A 14,856-nucleotide genomic window follows, 5' to 3' on the forward strand; every position below is an offset into this window, starting at 1 on the left:
TAAACCAAAGGTTGCTGGATCAAATCCCCGAGCTGACAAGGTAAAAATCTGTCGTTCTGCCCCTGAACAAGGCAGTTAACTCACTCATCCTTCAGCCCTGACAGATTCTCTGTCTACACACTGAAGCTCTGCTCCTTAAGGGGGTGTTTGTCATCCTAGCCCCCCTTACCAACACTAATGCAGACACATGAATAATGCACCTGTCCTGTCTGACCTATGTCTGTCAACAACAATACACTGTATTTGTTTATTTGCTTATACCACCTTTATACAATTTTATTACACCTTATAAACATCTAGGAACATGAACATGTTTATAACCCCTCTATAACAGGAGACGCGGCACAACCTGACAGTGAACCTGACCACTCTGAGGGTGTGGTGTTATGCCTGTGGGAAAGAGGTGTTCCTGGAGCGTAACCCGGGCCCTCACTGCCCTGTCCCCAGCACCAAGACCCTCACATCACCTCTCACCAACAACACACAGGTAATATTACGCTCTGAAACCAACATTGGTTGGTCGATTTATTTATTGGTCGATTGATTGATTCATACATTCATTGAGTAATTGATAGATTGATCCCTGAATTCATTGTGATTGATACCTAGATTGATTGATACCTGAATTGATGCCTAGATTGATTGATACCTAGGTTGATAACTGATTGATTGATACCTGAATTGATAGATTGACTGATACCTTGATTGGTTGATTGATTGGTTGACTAATTAATGACTGAATCTCAAATCATTATGTTCCCTCATTATTAAAACTGTTGTCTATAGCTAAAGCCTCAAACCCGACCAAATCAACCTATACCATGAACACTGTACAGATTCAATCATATTGTTAATGATTATTTCACATCCTTTGAGACCACGTTTAAAGTCCATAATCATTCAGTTATGTAATGTTGTTTTCTGTCTTTACGTGAAATGCTGTTCCACTGTTGTCTCCTCACGCTGCTGATAGGTCACTGTGTTTTTTATGGTTCTGATTGGCTCTTCTGTCCCCCAGGAGGGTAGCAGGGTGCTGGGCCGCTCCACCTCTCTGAGACTGCCCCCTACTGGTGGCTGTGAAGACCTGGGCATGGAGACTGAGGAGGAGGAGGAGGAGCTCCGCCCCAGAGGTAGTAGCATCTTCCGTAGAGCATCATGTGTTTAAGCAATGTGACATGCCTGGATTTTTACCTTTTTTTTAAATTTAAAGCTGCAATATGTCCATTTTCTGGGTGACCCTGACCAAATTCACACAGAAATGTGTGTTATAGATCTGTCATTCTCATCGAAAGCCAGTCTGAGAAGCAGTAGATCTGTTCTATGTGTGCTATTTCTATGCTTTCCGTTCTTAAGTTTCATTTACGAGTCTTTTATCTTTATCTTTTTTACATCAGCTTCAAACAGCTGAAAATACAATATTTTTGGTTCTGGAAAATGTATTTCTCAACGGTTTAGATGGTACAATGATTATCTACACTAGACTTGCTTGTTTTTGTCACATAAACTGAAATTAGGCGAACTATTAGAACAACCAGGAAATGGTGGCGCGATGTCTGCATAGTGCAGCTTTAAAGCGTTTTCATTAAACTGTTCAGCATCATCTTCATTTCAATCAAATCAATCAAATTTATTTATAAAGCCCTTTTTACATCAGCTGATGTCACAAAGTGCTGTATAGAGACTGTCGTGGAAAATCATCTCAGAAATATAACACTTACAAGAACTTTGTGAATTCAAACATGCTTTTTAATACAAAGTATATCAAAGCCGGAATGTCCCGCAGAACACACACCACTTCCCAACCCCGGTTCCAACATTTATACATAAATAGCATATGGGTCCATCCCATATGCAAATAAGCATACTTCCCCTAATTCTTCCTGCCATCATTATCTTTTTAGTTCAGGCTTCCTGCTTGTTCACGCCTACTAACGCTCATTATCTGCTTTCAGTTAAATTATAATAGTGGCCAGACCCGTGCTTGTCTTAAAAATAATATATGTCCATCTATCCTCTAGGCCTATGACTCAACCCTGTATTTAARTCAATGCCCCAGCATGTTCTCTGGTATGTCCTTATTGGAATTGGCAGACTCTATGTCTCTTCTTATCATTAGTGTCCAGTTGCCTTAGGCATATTTCTCTGGTATGTGTGCTTTTAGTGGAATGTGTAGACTATAAGTCTAGTGTGTCCAATTGTTTTAGGTGCCCATGTGTCTGGTCAATCTGTCAGCACAATGGAGAAAATAAGAGGGCCAGAACGTCCCTTAGTATATCTCCATTACCACAGTCTCATGATCAACGTGAACATGTGGTTCGTTACTTTAATGTTCAGCTGTCTTATGTCTTTATATGTTATCCATGTGTCTTATGTTACTACTACAAGACCCAGCCTAAAACCACAAACAGCAAGCAATGCAGGTATAGAAGCACATTTCTGACCAGGGCTTAAAATACAGGATCAAATCACACATGATATGACTAATATCACTGTTAAACTGACTGAGTGCCTATGGACCATAGTTCCCAAGTCTCTCAGCTGATCTCTTCCTCTGGACCATAGTTCCCAAGTCTCTCAGCTGATCTCCTCCACCTGGACCATAGTTCCCAAGTCTCTCAGCTGATCTCCTCCTCTGGACCATAGTTCCCAAGTCTCTCAGGCTGATCTCTTCCTCTGGACCATAGTTCCCAAGTCTCTCAGCTGATCTCTCCACCTCGGACCATAGTCCCAAGTCTCTCAGCTGATCTCCTCTGGACCATAGTTCCCAAGTCTCTCAGCGTGATTCTGGACCATAGTTCCCCAAGTCTCTCAGCTGATCTCTTCCTCTGGACATAGTTCCAAGTCTCTCAGCTGATCTCTCCCCTGGACCATAGTTCCCAAGTCTCTCAGCTTGATCTCTTCCACCTGGACCATAGTTTCCAAGTCTCTCAGCTCATCTCTACCTCTGACCATAGTTCCCAGTCTCTCAGCTGATCTCTCCTCTGGACCATAGTTCCCAAGTCTCTCAGCTGATCTCTCACCTGGACATAGTTCCCAAGTCTCTCAGCTGATCTCCTCCACTTGACCATAGTTCCCAAGTCTCTCAGCTGATCTCTTCCACCTGGACCATAGTTCCCAAGTCTCTCAGCTGATCTCCTTCCTCTGACCATAGTTCCCAAGTCTCTCAGCTGATCTCTCCCTGCGACCATAGTTCCCAAGTCTCTCAGCTGATCTCTCCTCTGGACCATAGTTCCCAAGTCTCTCAGCTGATCTCCTCACCTGGCCATAAGTTCCCAAGTCTCTCAGCTGATCTCCTCACCTGGACCATAGTTCCAGTCTCTCAGCTATCTCCTCCACCTGGACCATAGTTCCCAAGTCTCTCAGCTGATCTCCTCCAACCTGACCATATTCCCAAGTCTCTCAGCTGAATCTCCCACCTGGACCATAGTTCCCAAGTCTCTCCAGCTGATTCTTCCTGGACCATAGTTCAAGTCTCTACTGATTCTCCTGGACCATAGTTCCCAATCTCTCAGGCTGATCTCCTCCACCTGGACCATAGTTCCCAAGTCTCTCAGCTGATTCCTCCATGGACCATAGTTCCCAAGTCTCTCAGCTGATCTCCTCCACCTGGACCATAGTTCCCAAGTCTCTCAGGCTATCTCCTCCCTGGACCATAGTTCCAAGTCTCTCAGCTGATCTCCTCACTGACCATAGTTCCCCAATCTCTCAGGCTGATCTCTTCCTGGACCATATTCCTCTCAGCGACGACCATATTCCCAAGTCCTCAGCTGATTCTCCACTGGACCATAGTTCCCAAGTCTCTCAGCTGAACCCTCCACCTGGACCATAGTTCCGCAAGCTCTCAGCTGATCTCCTCCACTGGACCATAGTTCCCAAGTCTCTCAGTGATCTCTTCCTCTTGACCATAGTTCCAAGTCTCTAGCTATCTCTGGACCATAGTTCCCAAGTCTCTCAGCTGATCTCCTCCACCTGGACCATAGTTCCCAAGTCTCTCAGCTGATCTCCTCCACTGGACCATAGTTCCCAAGTCTCTCAGGTGATCTCTTCCTCTGGACCATAGTTCCCAAGTCTCTCAGCTGATCTCTGGACCATAGTTCCCAAGTCTCTCAGCTGATCTCTTCCACCTGGACCATAGTTCCCAAGTCTCTCAGCTGATCTCTTCCACCTAGTGCCAAATCAAACTCCTAGTAGTTAAACATTGACTAATGAATCGGGGCTAGTAGCTGTCAAGGTGACGGGTGGCATTCAGGATAGATGTGTGTGTGTGTGTGTGTGTGTGTGTCTCAGGATATATGTGTGTGTCTCTCTCCACTAGGTCTGACGGGACTGAAGAACATAGGAAACACCTGCTTTATGAACGCAGCCCTGCAGGCCCTCTCTAACTGGTGAGAACCTCTACCAAACCCCTATCTAACCTTTCACCCTGACCCCAGCAGGCCCTCTCTAACTGGTGAGAACCTCTACCAAACCCCTATCTAACCTTTCACCCTGACCCCAGCCCTGCAGGCCCTCTCTAACTGGTGAGAACCTCTACCAAACCCCTATCTAACCTTTCACCCTGACCCCAGCCCTGCAGGCCCTCTCTAACTGGTGAGATGTCAACCATCTTCCTAACCTCTGGCCCTCCAGCCCATTAAATGGAGAGGGAGAGACACACAAAGAAAGAGGTGGAATGGGTTCACACTCATGGAATGTTGCATAAAGCTTCATTATTCAATGTTTTACTGCGTCAGGGATCGTGGCCACAGACGTTTCGTCTTTACCAGCCTTCAGTGTGTAGGTACAACTTACTTTAATTCAAAACAGCATTTATAAAGAACTACAGATGAGCAGCAGGTGCTTCTAATCAGGGTTACTATAACAACAGATGAGCAGCAGGTGGTTATTCAAGGTTACCATAACAACAGATGAGCAGCAGGTGCTTCTAATCCCGGTTACCATAACAGATGAGCAGCAGGTGCTTCTAATCAGGGTTACCATAACAACAGATGAGCAGCAGGTGCTTCTAATCAGGGTTACCATAACAACAGATGATCAGCAGGTGGTTATTCAAGGTTACCATAACAACAGATGAGCAGCAGGTGCTTCTAATCAGGGTTACCATAACAACAGATGAGCAGCAGGTGCTTCTAATCAGGGTTACCATAACAACAGATGAGCAGCAGGTGCTTCTAATCAGGGTTACCACTCATCTGCCAATCAGGGACGTGGCCCCTCTGGTCTACCTTGTATATAAATTAGTCTCAAAGAGATACAGGATTATAGGGGATGGGAGCGGGAACGAAGGGCAACTCACAAATCAATCGTCCCCAGGTGTCCGCTCACATAAATACATCACGTCAATTCATGAGATGGCCCACCACAAAGGTCATCAGGCACAGCCTTTCATAAATAAGTTGGGTCGACTCATAAACGATATACAAAACTGATATGGACAGTGTTCTTGTGTAACAGACTAAATGCGGCTTATAGGAAGGAGGTGAAATCTAATTCTTAGTTTAAACTGTGTGGAGATACAGAATGTAATCTATATACAGTCGTATGAAAAAGTTTGGGCACCCCTGACAATTTCCATGATTTCCATTTATAAATAATTGGGTGTTTGGATCAGCAATTTCATTTTGATCTATACAATAACTGATGGAAGCATGTAAATTTCATAGTTTAAATGAGGTTTATTGGAGATTAACAGAAAATGTGCAATATGCATAAAAGCAAATTAGACCAGGGCATAAATTTTGCACCAATAGGAAAAATCACATCAATATTTAGCAGAGCCCTTTTTGCTAAAATAAAGCCTCTAGACCGCTTCCCGTAGCCTCTAATGAGTGGTCTGAGTCTGGAATGGGTATCGGACCATTCCTCCTTACAAAACATCTCCGTTCAGTTAGGTTGATGTTCCGAGCAGGACAAGCCCGTGCAAATCATCCCACAGATTCTCCCAATGATATTCAAGTCTGGGACTGGGATGGCCATTCCAGAACATTTACTTGTTCCTCCTGCATAAATCCGGAATTTTGAGCAGTATGTTTTGGGTCGTTTGTCTTGTTGAAATATCCAGCGCCTCGTAACTTCAACTTTCACTGATTCTTCAAATTTATTTCCCACAGAAATCTGCTGATATTGAGGAATCCATGCGACCCTCAACTTAACAAGATCCCAATACCGCACGGCCACAACGCCACACAGCCCACACCCCACAGCCCACAGCACACAGCCCCACAGCATGATGAACCCCACCAAATTTTACTGTGGTGCAAAGTGTTTCTGGAACCTTTTCTTTTTGCCGCCATGCATACGTCCCTTTAGACCAAAATAACTCAATCTTTGTGTTCATCATCCACAGCACCTTATCCAAAATTGAAGCTGGTTGTCCAAATGTGCGTTTGCATACCTCCAAGCCGACTCTGTTGTGGCGTTGTGTGCTAGAAAAGGCTTCTTTCCGCCATCACTTCTCCCATACACTTCTTCCTATTGAAGTCATGAAATGCTTGAACTGCACGTGACACCATCTGCAGCAAGATGATGTTGTAGGTCTTTGGAGGTGGTCTGTGGGCTGTTTTGGACCGTTCTCACCATCCTTCGCCTTTGCCTCTCCGATATTTTACTTGGCCTGCCACTTCTGGCCTMAACAAGAACTGTGCCTGTGGTCTTCCATTTCCTCACTATGTTCCTCACAGTGGACACTGACAGCTTAAATCTCTGCGATAGCTTTTTGTAGCCTTCTTCTAAACCATAATGTTGAACAATCTTTTGTTTTCAGGTCATTTGAGAGTTGTTTTGAGGCCCCGATGTTGCCACTCTTCAGAGGAGAGTCAAAGAGAACAACAACTTGCAATTGGCCACCTTAAATACCTTTTCTCATGATTGGATGCACTTGTCTATGAAGTTCAAGGCTTAATGAYCTCACCAAACCAATTGTGTGTTCCAYTTAATCAGTGCTAAGTAGTTACAGGTATTCAAATCAACAGAATGACAAGGGTGCCCACATTTTTGCATAGCCTATTTTTCACATCTGATTTAATTTCATACAACTTAATATTGCTACACTAAAAATCTTTGTCTGGACAATATCCCAGTACTCAGATTTTATTAGAAAATGAATGGCATGCCACTGTGATCATTTTCTGTGACGACAGAGTAAATTATTATGCAGCCTCAGAGGGGTGCCCAAACTTTTTCATACGACTGTATCCACATGGCTTCTCTTTGGAGTCGTTTGTTGTCATAGTCACCTCCTCTACGTGCTGGAGGAACTTTAGGTCCCGACCAAAATTCATTAATACAATGGTTTTGTTCTAGAAAGTGTCTCGACTGGCGAGGGGATCTCTTGACTGAGGGCATACAACGTCACAACATGTCCTTATGGTGCTATTAGAGGTACAGTTGAAGTCAGAGGTTTACATACACTTAGGTTGGAGTCATTAAAACACATTTTTCAACCACTCCACAAATTTCTTGTGAACAAACTATAGTTTTGGGAAGCCGGTTAGGACATCTACTTTGTGCATGACACGTCATTTTTCCAACAATTGTTTACAGACAGATTATTTCAGTGTTTCACAATTCCAGTGGGTCAGAAGTTTACATACACTAAGTTGACTGTGCCTTTAAACAGCTTGGAAAATTCCAGAAAATGATATCATGGCTTTAGAAGCTTCTGATAGGCTAATTGACATAATTCGAGTCAATTGGGAGGTGTACTGTGGATGTATTTCAAGCCTACCTTCAACTCAGTGCATCTTTGCTTGACATCATGGGAAAATCAGAAATCAGCCAAGACCTCAGAAAAATTGTAGACCTCCACAAGTCTGGTTCATCCTTGGGAGCAATTTCCAAACACCTGAAGGTACCCACGTTCATCTGTACAAACAATAGTACGCAAGTATAAACACCATGGGACCACGCAGCCGTCATATCGCTCAGGAAGGGAACGCGTTCTGTCTCCTAGAGATGAACGTACTTTGGTGCGAAAAGTGCAAATCAATCCCCAGAACAACAGCAAAGGACCTTGGGAAGTAGCTGGAGGAAACAGGTACAAAAGTATCTATATCCACAGTAAAACGAGTCCTATATCGACATAACCTGAAAGGCCACACAGCAAGGAAGAAGCCACTGCTCTCTCTCTCTAGTCCTCCTCTAACCCAGTTCTCTCTCTCTCTCCAGTCCTCCTCTAACCCAGTTCCTCTCTCTCTCCCTCTCTCTCCAGTCCTCCTCTAACCCAGTTCTCCTCTCTCTCCAGTCCTCCTCTAACCCAGTTCCTCTCTCTCTCTCTTCTCTCTCCAGTCCTCCTCTAAACCCAGTTCTCTCTCCTCTCTCTCCAGTCTCCTCTAACCCAGTTCCTCTCTCTCTCTCCTCTCTCTCCAGTCCTCCTCTTACCCAGTCTCTTCTCTCTCTCTCTCTTTCTCTCCAGTCCTCCTCTAACCCAGTTCTTCTCTCTCTCTCTCTTCTCTCTCCAGTCTCCTCTAACCCAGTTCTCTTCTCTCTCTCCAGTCTCTCTACCCAGTTCTTCCTCTTCTCCAGTCCTCCTCTAACCCAGTTCTTCTCTCTCTCTCTTCTCTCTCCAGTCCTCCTCTTACCCAGTTCTTCTCTCTCTCTCTCTTTCTCTCTCCAGTCCTCCTCTAACCCAGTTCTCCTCTCTCTCTCCCAGTCCTCCTCTAACCCAGTTCTCTCTCTCCAGTCCTCCTCTAACCCAGTTCCTCTCTCTCTCTTCTTCTCTCTCAGTCCTCCTCTAACCCAGTTCCTTCTCTCTCTCCTCTCTCTCCAGTCCTCCTCTAACCCAGTTCCTCTCTCTCTCTCTCTTCTCTCCAGTCCTCCTCTAACCCAGTTCCTCTTCTCTCTCTCCCTCTCTCCAGTCCTTCTCTTACCCAGTTCCTCTCTCTCTCTCTTCTCTCTCCAGTCCTCCTCTAACCCAGTTCTCCTCTCTCTCTCCAGTCCTCCTCTAACCCAGTTTCTTCTCTCTCTCTCCTCTCTCTCCAGTCCTCCTCTAACCCAGTTCTTCTCTCTCTCTCTCTCTCTTCTCTCTCAGTCTCCTCTAACCCAGTTCTCCTCTCTCTCCTCCAGTCCTCCTCTAACCCAGTTTCTCTCTCCAGTCCTCCTCTAACCCAGTTCTTCTCTCTCTTCTCTTCTCTCTCCAGTCCTCCTCTAACCCAGTTCTTCTCTCTCCAGTCCTCCTCTAACCCAGATCTTCTCTCTCTCCAGTCCTCCGCTGACCCAGTTCTTTGTGGAGTGTGGAGGTCTGGTGAGGACAGACAAGAAGCCTGCTCTGAGTAAGAGCTACCAGAAACTGCTGTCAGACCTCTGGCACAGAACAGGTACACATCTCATTCTCTCACTGTAGTCCACACACGTATTTACTTGCTAGTATTATCCTGACAGTTTATAAGATGTTAGGGCTCGCAGCCTCAGAAATGAGGGCAGTCCTGGAATGACATACAGGTCTTTCTAAAACTTGATTATTTGGTCCCAGAATGTGAATTTAGAACTCTGATGACAAAACAAATGTTTTGATTGATTCTATATATTAGTTGCCCTTTTGAACGGAAACGTCATTTTGTAGTGTTCATCTTTGGTACAACAGTAACTAAGATGGGGAGAAGTCTGTCCATAATAAAGCGCTACTCTGCTTCTTAACAACACTATCAACAAGGCAGGTCCTACAGGCCCTAGTTTCTACCTTCTTAACAGACTATCAACAAGGCAGGTCCTACAGGCTCTAGTTTCTACCTTCTCAAACAACACTATCAGCAAGGCAGGTCCTACAGGCCCTAGTTTCTACCTTCTTAACAGCACTATCAACAAGGCAGGTCCTACAGGCCCTAGTTTCTACTACCTTCTTAACAACACTATCAACAAGGCAGGTCCTACAGGCCCTAGTTTCTACCTTCTTAACAACACTATCAACAAGGCAGGTCCTACAGGCCCTAGTTTCTATTCTTAACAGCACTATCAACAAGGCAGGTCCTACAGGCCCTAGTTTCTACCTTCTTAACAACACTATCAAACAGGCAGGTCCTACAGGCCCTAGTTTCTACCTTCTTAACAACACTATCAACAAGGCAGGTCCTACAGGCCCTAGTTTCTACCTTCTTAACAGCACTATCAACAAGGCAGGTCCTACAGGCCCTAGTTTCTACCTTCTTAACAACACTATCAACAGGCAGGTCCTACAGGCCCTAGTTCTACCTTCTTAACAACACTATCAACAAGGCAGGTCCTACAGGCCCTGTTTCTACCTTCTTAACAGCACTATCAACAAGGCAGGTCCTACAGGCCCTACTTTCTACCTTCTTAACAACACTATCAACAAGGCAGGTCCCACAGGCCCTAGTCTCTACCTTCTTAACAACACTATCAACAAGGCAGGTCCCACAGGCCCTAGTTTCTACCTTCTTAACAGCACTATCAACAAGGCAGGTCCTACAGGCCCTAGTTTCTACCTTCTTAACAACACTATCAACAAGGCAGGTCCTACAGGCCCTAGTCTCTACCTTCTTAACAACACTATCAACAAGGCAGGTCCTACAGGCCCTAGTTTCTACCTTCTTAACAGCACTATCAACAAGGCAGGTCCTACAGGCCCTACTTTCTACCTTCTTAACAACACTATCAACAAGGCAGGTCCCACAGGCCCTAGTCTCTACCTTCTTAACAACACTATCAACAAGGCAGGTCCCACAGGCCCTAGTTTCTACCTTCTTAACAGCACTATCAACAAGGCAGGTCCTACAGGCCTAGTTTCTACCTTCTTAACACACTATCAACAAGGCAGGTCCTACAGGCCCTAGTTTCTACCTTCTTAACAACACTGTCAACAAGGCAGGTCCTACAGGCCCTAGTTTCTACCTTCTTAACAACACTATCAACAAGGCAGGTCCTACAGGCCCTAGTTTCTACCTTCTTAACAACACTATCACAAGGGGTCACAGGCCCTAGTTTCTACTTCTTACAACATACAACAGCAGGTCCTACAGGCCCCTAGTTTCTACCTTAACAACACTATCAACAAGGCAGGTCCTACAGGCCCTAGTTTCTACCTTCTTTAACAACACTATCAACAAGGCAGGTCCTACAGGCCCTAGCTTTGTCACACCTGGACTACTGTTCAGTCGTGTGGTCAGGTGCCACAAGAAGGACTTAGGACATTTACAATATACATATCTCTCCTGGCTCAAAGTAGAGGAGAGACTGACTTCATCACTACTTGTATTTATGAGAGGTATTGACAAGCTGAATGCAACGAGCTGTCTGTCTAAACTACCGGCACACAGCTCAGACACCCATTCATACCCCACAAGACATGCCACCAGAGGTCTCTTCACAGTCCCAAGTCCAGAACAGACTATGGGAGGTGCACAGTACTACATAGAGCCATGACTACATGGAAACTCTATTCCACATCAGGTAACTGATGCAGCAGTAGAATCAGATTTAAAAAACAGATAAAAATACACCTTGTGGAACAGCAGGGACTGTGAACACACACACGGGTACAAAACACACACACACACACACACGATAACATATGCACTATACACATACGTATGTTGTGTTGTAGATCAGCTGCCTCGGCAGAACTAATGGGATCATAATAAACCCCCAGGAAGAGTAGCTGCTGCCTTGGCAGGAACTAATGGGGATCATAATAAACCCCAGGAAGAGTAGCTGCTGCCTTGGCAGAACTAATGGGGATCATAATAAACCCCAGGAAGAGTAGCTGCTGCCTTGGCAGGAACTAATGGGGATCATAATAAACCCCAGGAAGAGTAGCTGCTGCCTTGGCAGGAACTAATGGGCATCCATAATAAACCCCAGGAAGAGTAGCTGCTGCCTCGGCAGGAACTAATGGGGAGCCATAATTAACCCCAGGAAGAGTAGCTGCTACTTGGCAGGAACTAATGGGGATCCATAATAAACCCCAGGAAGATAGCTGCTGCCTCGGCAGGAACTAATGGGGATCCATAATAAACCCCAGGAAGAGTAGCTGCTGCCTCGGCAGAACTAATGGGAGCCATAATTAACCCCAGGAAGAGTAGCTGCTGCCTTGGCAGAGAACTAATGGGGATCCATAATAAACCCCAGGAAGAGTAGCTGCTGCCTTGGCAGGAACTAATGGGGATCCATAATAAACCCCAGGAAGAGTAGCTGCTGCCTTGGCAGGAACTAATGGGGATCCATAATAAACCCCAGGAAGAGTAGCTGCTGCCTCGGCAGGAACTAATGGGGATCCATAATAAACCCCAGGAAGAGTAGCTGCTGCCTCGGCAGGAACTAATGGGGATCCATAATAAACCCAGGAAGAGTAGCTGCTGCCTTGGATCCCATTAGTTCCTGCCAAGGCAGCCAGCTACTCTTCCTGGGTTAATTATGGATCCCCATTAGTTCCTGCCTAATAAAACCCCAGGAAGAGTAGCTGCTGCCTTGGCAGGAACTAATGGGGAGCCATAATTAAACCCAGGAAGAGTAGCTGCTGCCTTGGCAGGAACTAATGGGGATCAGACCCTGGTCTCAGTGGGTTCCCCTGGTTAAATATAGGTTCATAATAAAAGCAAATGTAAGCTATTCTTGTTCTGTGGTGTTTCACACAGTCCTATCCTTTTCTTCCTGTGGTGCTTCAGGCCATCCTATGTCGTCCCTACCGGTCTGTTCCAGGGGATCAAGGCTGTTAACCCCATGTTCAGAGGATACTCACAACAGGTAGGTTGTCTTCTCATTGTATCATCTCATATGATTTATAATACGGTAAAACGGGTGTCTGTATGAAAGATACTATTTCCAGGCAGGCAGACAGGCTCCCCTTGTTCTTCTCTGGGGTTGTTACACAACCAGTAAACTAAAGAATAGATTCATGTCTCTGTCTTTCCTCCATCGCAAGCATGAACTGATTTAACACTTCGTTTCTCTTAAGGTTGACACCATTGCTAATGGTTGATACAGTGTTAGTTCACGGTTTGTTCTGTAGTTTTAGTCAGGGAATATTAGTTTGTCACGCTGCTCTGGTAAGGCATGCTGGGATTTATCATCCTGATGAATGGAGGGAGGAACTTCCAGGCTCCTGAGAGAGAGGATGTTCAAATCAAATCAAATGCGCCGGATACAACAGGTGTGGACCTTACCGTGAAATGCTTTCTTACAAGCCCTTAACCAACAACGCAGTTAAGAAAAAGTTTTATTAAATAAACGAAAGTAAAAATAAAAAGGGCAACAATACAATAACAGCAGCGAGGCTATATACAGGGGGTAGATCTCGTACAATGCTGTGTACTACCCCTTTCATAGAATAGTGCATACGGGCTCTAACCAGAATAGAAGGAGGAGTGGGAGGCCCCGGTGCAGATCTGAGCAAGAGGACAAGTACATTAGAGTGTCTAGTTTGAGAAACAGACGCCTCACAAGTCCTCAACTGGCAGCTTCATTAAATAGTACCCGCAAAACACCAGACTCAACGTCAACAGTGAAGAGGCGACTCTGGGATGCTGGCCTTCTTGGCAGAGTAACTCTGTCCAGTGTTTGTGTTCAGTTGCCAATCTTAATCTTTTCTTTTCATTGGCCAGTCTGAGATAGGACTTTATCTTTACAACTCTGCCTAGAAGGCCAGCATCCCTGAGTCGCCTCCTCACTGTTGACATTGAGACTGGGGTTTTTATTTTCTTAACTCTTTCTTGAACTGCATTGTTGGTTAAGGGCTTGTTAGTAAACATTTCACGGTAAGGTCTACACCTGTTGGCGCAAGTGGCGCATGTGACAAATAAAATAGTATTTTATTTGATGTGACCACTTCTGTATTGAGCGAGTCACTGGTAGGAATCAGGAGGATAGAATTATGGTCAGAGGGAGGGAGAGCTTTGTACGTATCTCTGTGTGTGAAGTAAAGGTGGTCTCAAGTTTTTTCTTCCTCTGGTTGCACATGTACCATGCTGGTAGAAATGAGGTAAAACAGATTTGATTTAACCTGCATTAAAGTCCCCGGCCACTAGGAGCACTGCCTCTGGATCAGCATTTTCTAGTTTGCTAATGTATTTTATACAGCTCGTTGAGTGCGTTCTTAGTGCCAGCATCGGTTTGTAGTTGTAAATAGACAACCATGGAAAAATATAGATAAACTCTCTATATAAATGAAAACTCTCGCTAGGGCTAGCCTAGAAATGAGTTCTTGAAGTTGGACTCGCGCATTCATGCTAGTAGGCTCCACTTCTTAATTTGACAACTAACAAAACGGCACAGTACAGTAATATCTATGTGCCATTATAACACAGGATTCTGAGGAAACAGCTCCACGAGGAGCTATATCATTATAACTATATAACTATATCATTATAACTATATAACTATATCATTATATCTATATAACTATATCATTAACTATATAACTATATCATTATAACTATATCATTATAACTATATAACTATATCATTATAACTATATCATTATAACTATATAACTATCATAACTATATAACTATATCATTATAACTATATCATTATAACTATAGAACTATATCATTATAACTATAGAACTATATCATTATAACTATAGAACTATATCATTATAACTATATCATTATAACTATGACTATCATTAACTATATAACTATCATAACTATATCATTAACTATAGAACTATATCATTTTAACTATATCATTATAACTATATGACTATATCATTAACTATATAATTATACCTATATAACTATCATAACTATATCATTATAACTATATAACTATATCATAACTACATAACTATATCATTATAACTATCAACTATCATTATAACTATATAACTATATCATTATAACTATATAACTATATCATTATAACTATATAACTATCATAACTATCATAACTATATAACTATCA

General features: G+C 43.9%; 1 protein-coding gene across 1 annotated transcript in view; it reads left to right on the forward strand.

Moving 5' to 3' along the window:
* Window positions 1-194: 194 nt before the first annotated feature.
* The window catches only part of LOC112075248 (ubiquitin carboxyl-terminal hydrolase 33-like), a 61,185-nt gene continuing 46,523 nt past the window's right edge, over window positions 195-14,856 (forward strand). The window contains 6 exon segments of the mRNA XM_070440831.1: window positions 195-218; window positions 335-487; window positions 1,019-1,130; window positions 4,316-4,385; window positions 9,202-9,312; window positions 12,615-12,696. Of these exon segments, the coding sequence (XP_070296932.1) occupies window positions 195-218; window positions 335-487; window positions 1,019-1,130; window positions 4,316-4,385; window positions 9,202-9,312; window positions 12,615-12,696 (552 nt within the window).

This window comes from Salvelinus sp. IW2-2015, unplaced genomic scaffold (genome assembly GCF_002910315.2).
Source record: "Salvelinus sp. IW2-2015 unplaced genomic scaffold, ASM291031v2 Un_scaffold3044, whole genome shotgun sequence".
NCBI classification, from domain to species: Eukaryota; Metazoa; Chordata; class Actinopteri; order Salmoniformes; family Salmonidae; genus Salvelinus; species Salvelinus sp. IW2-2015.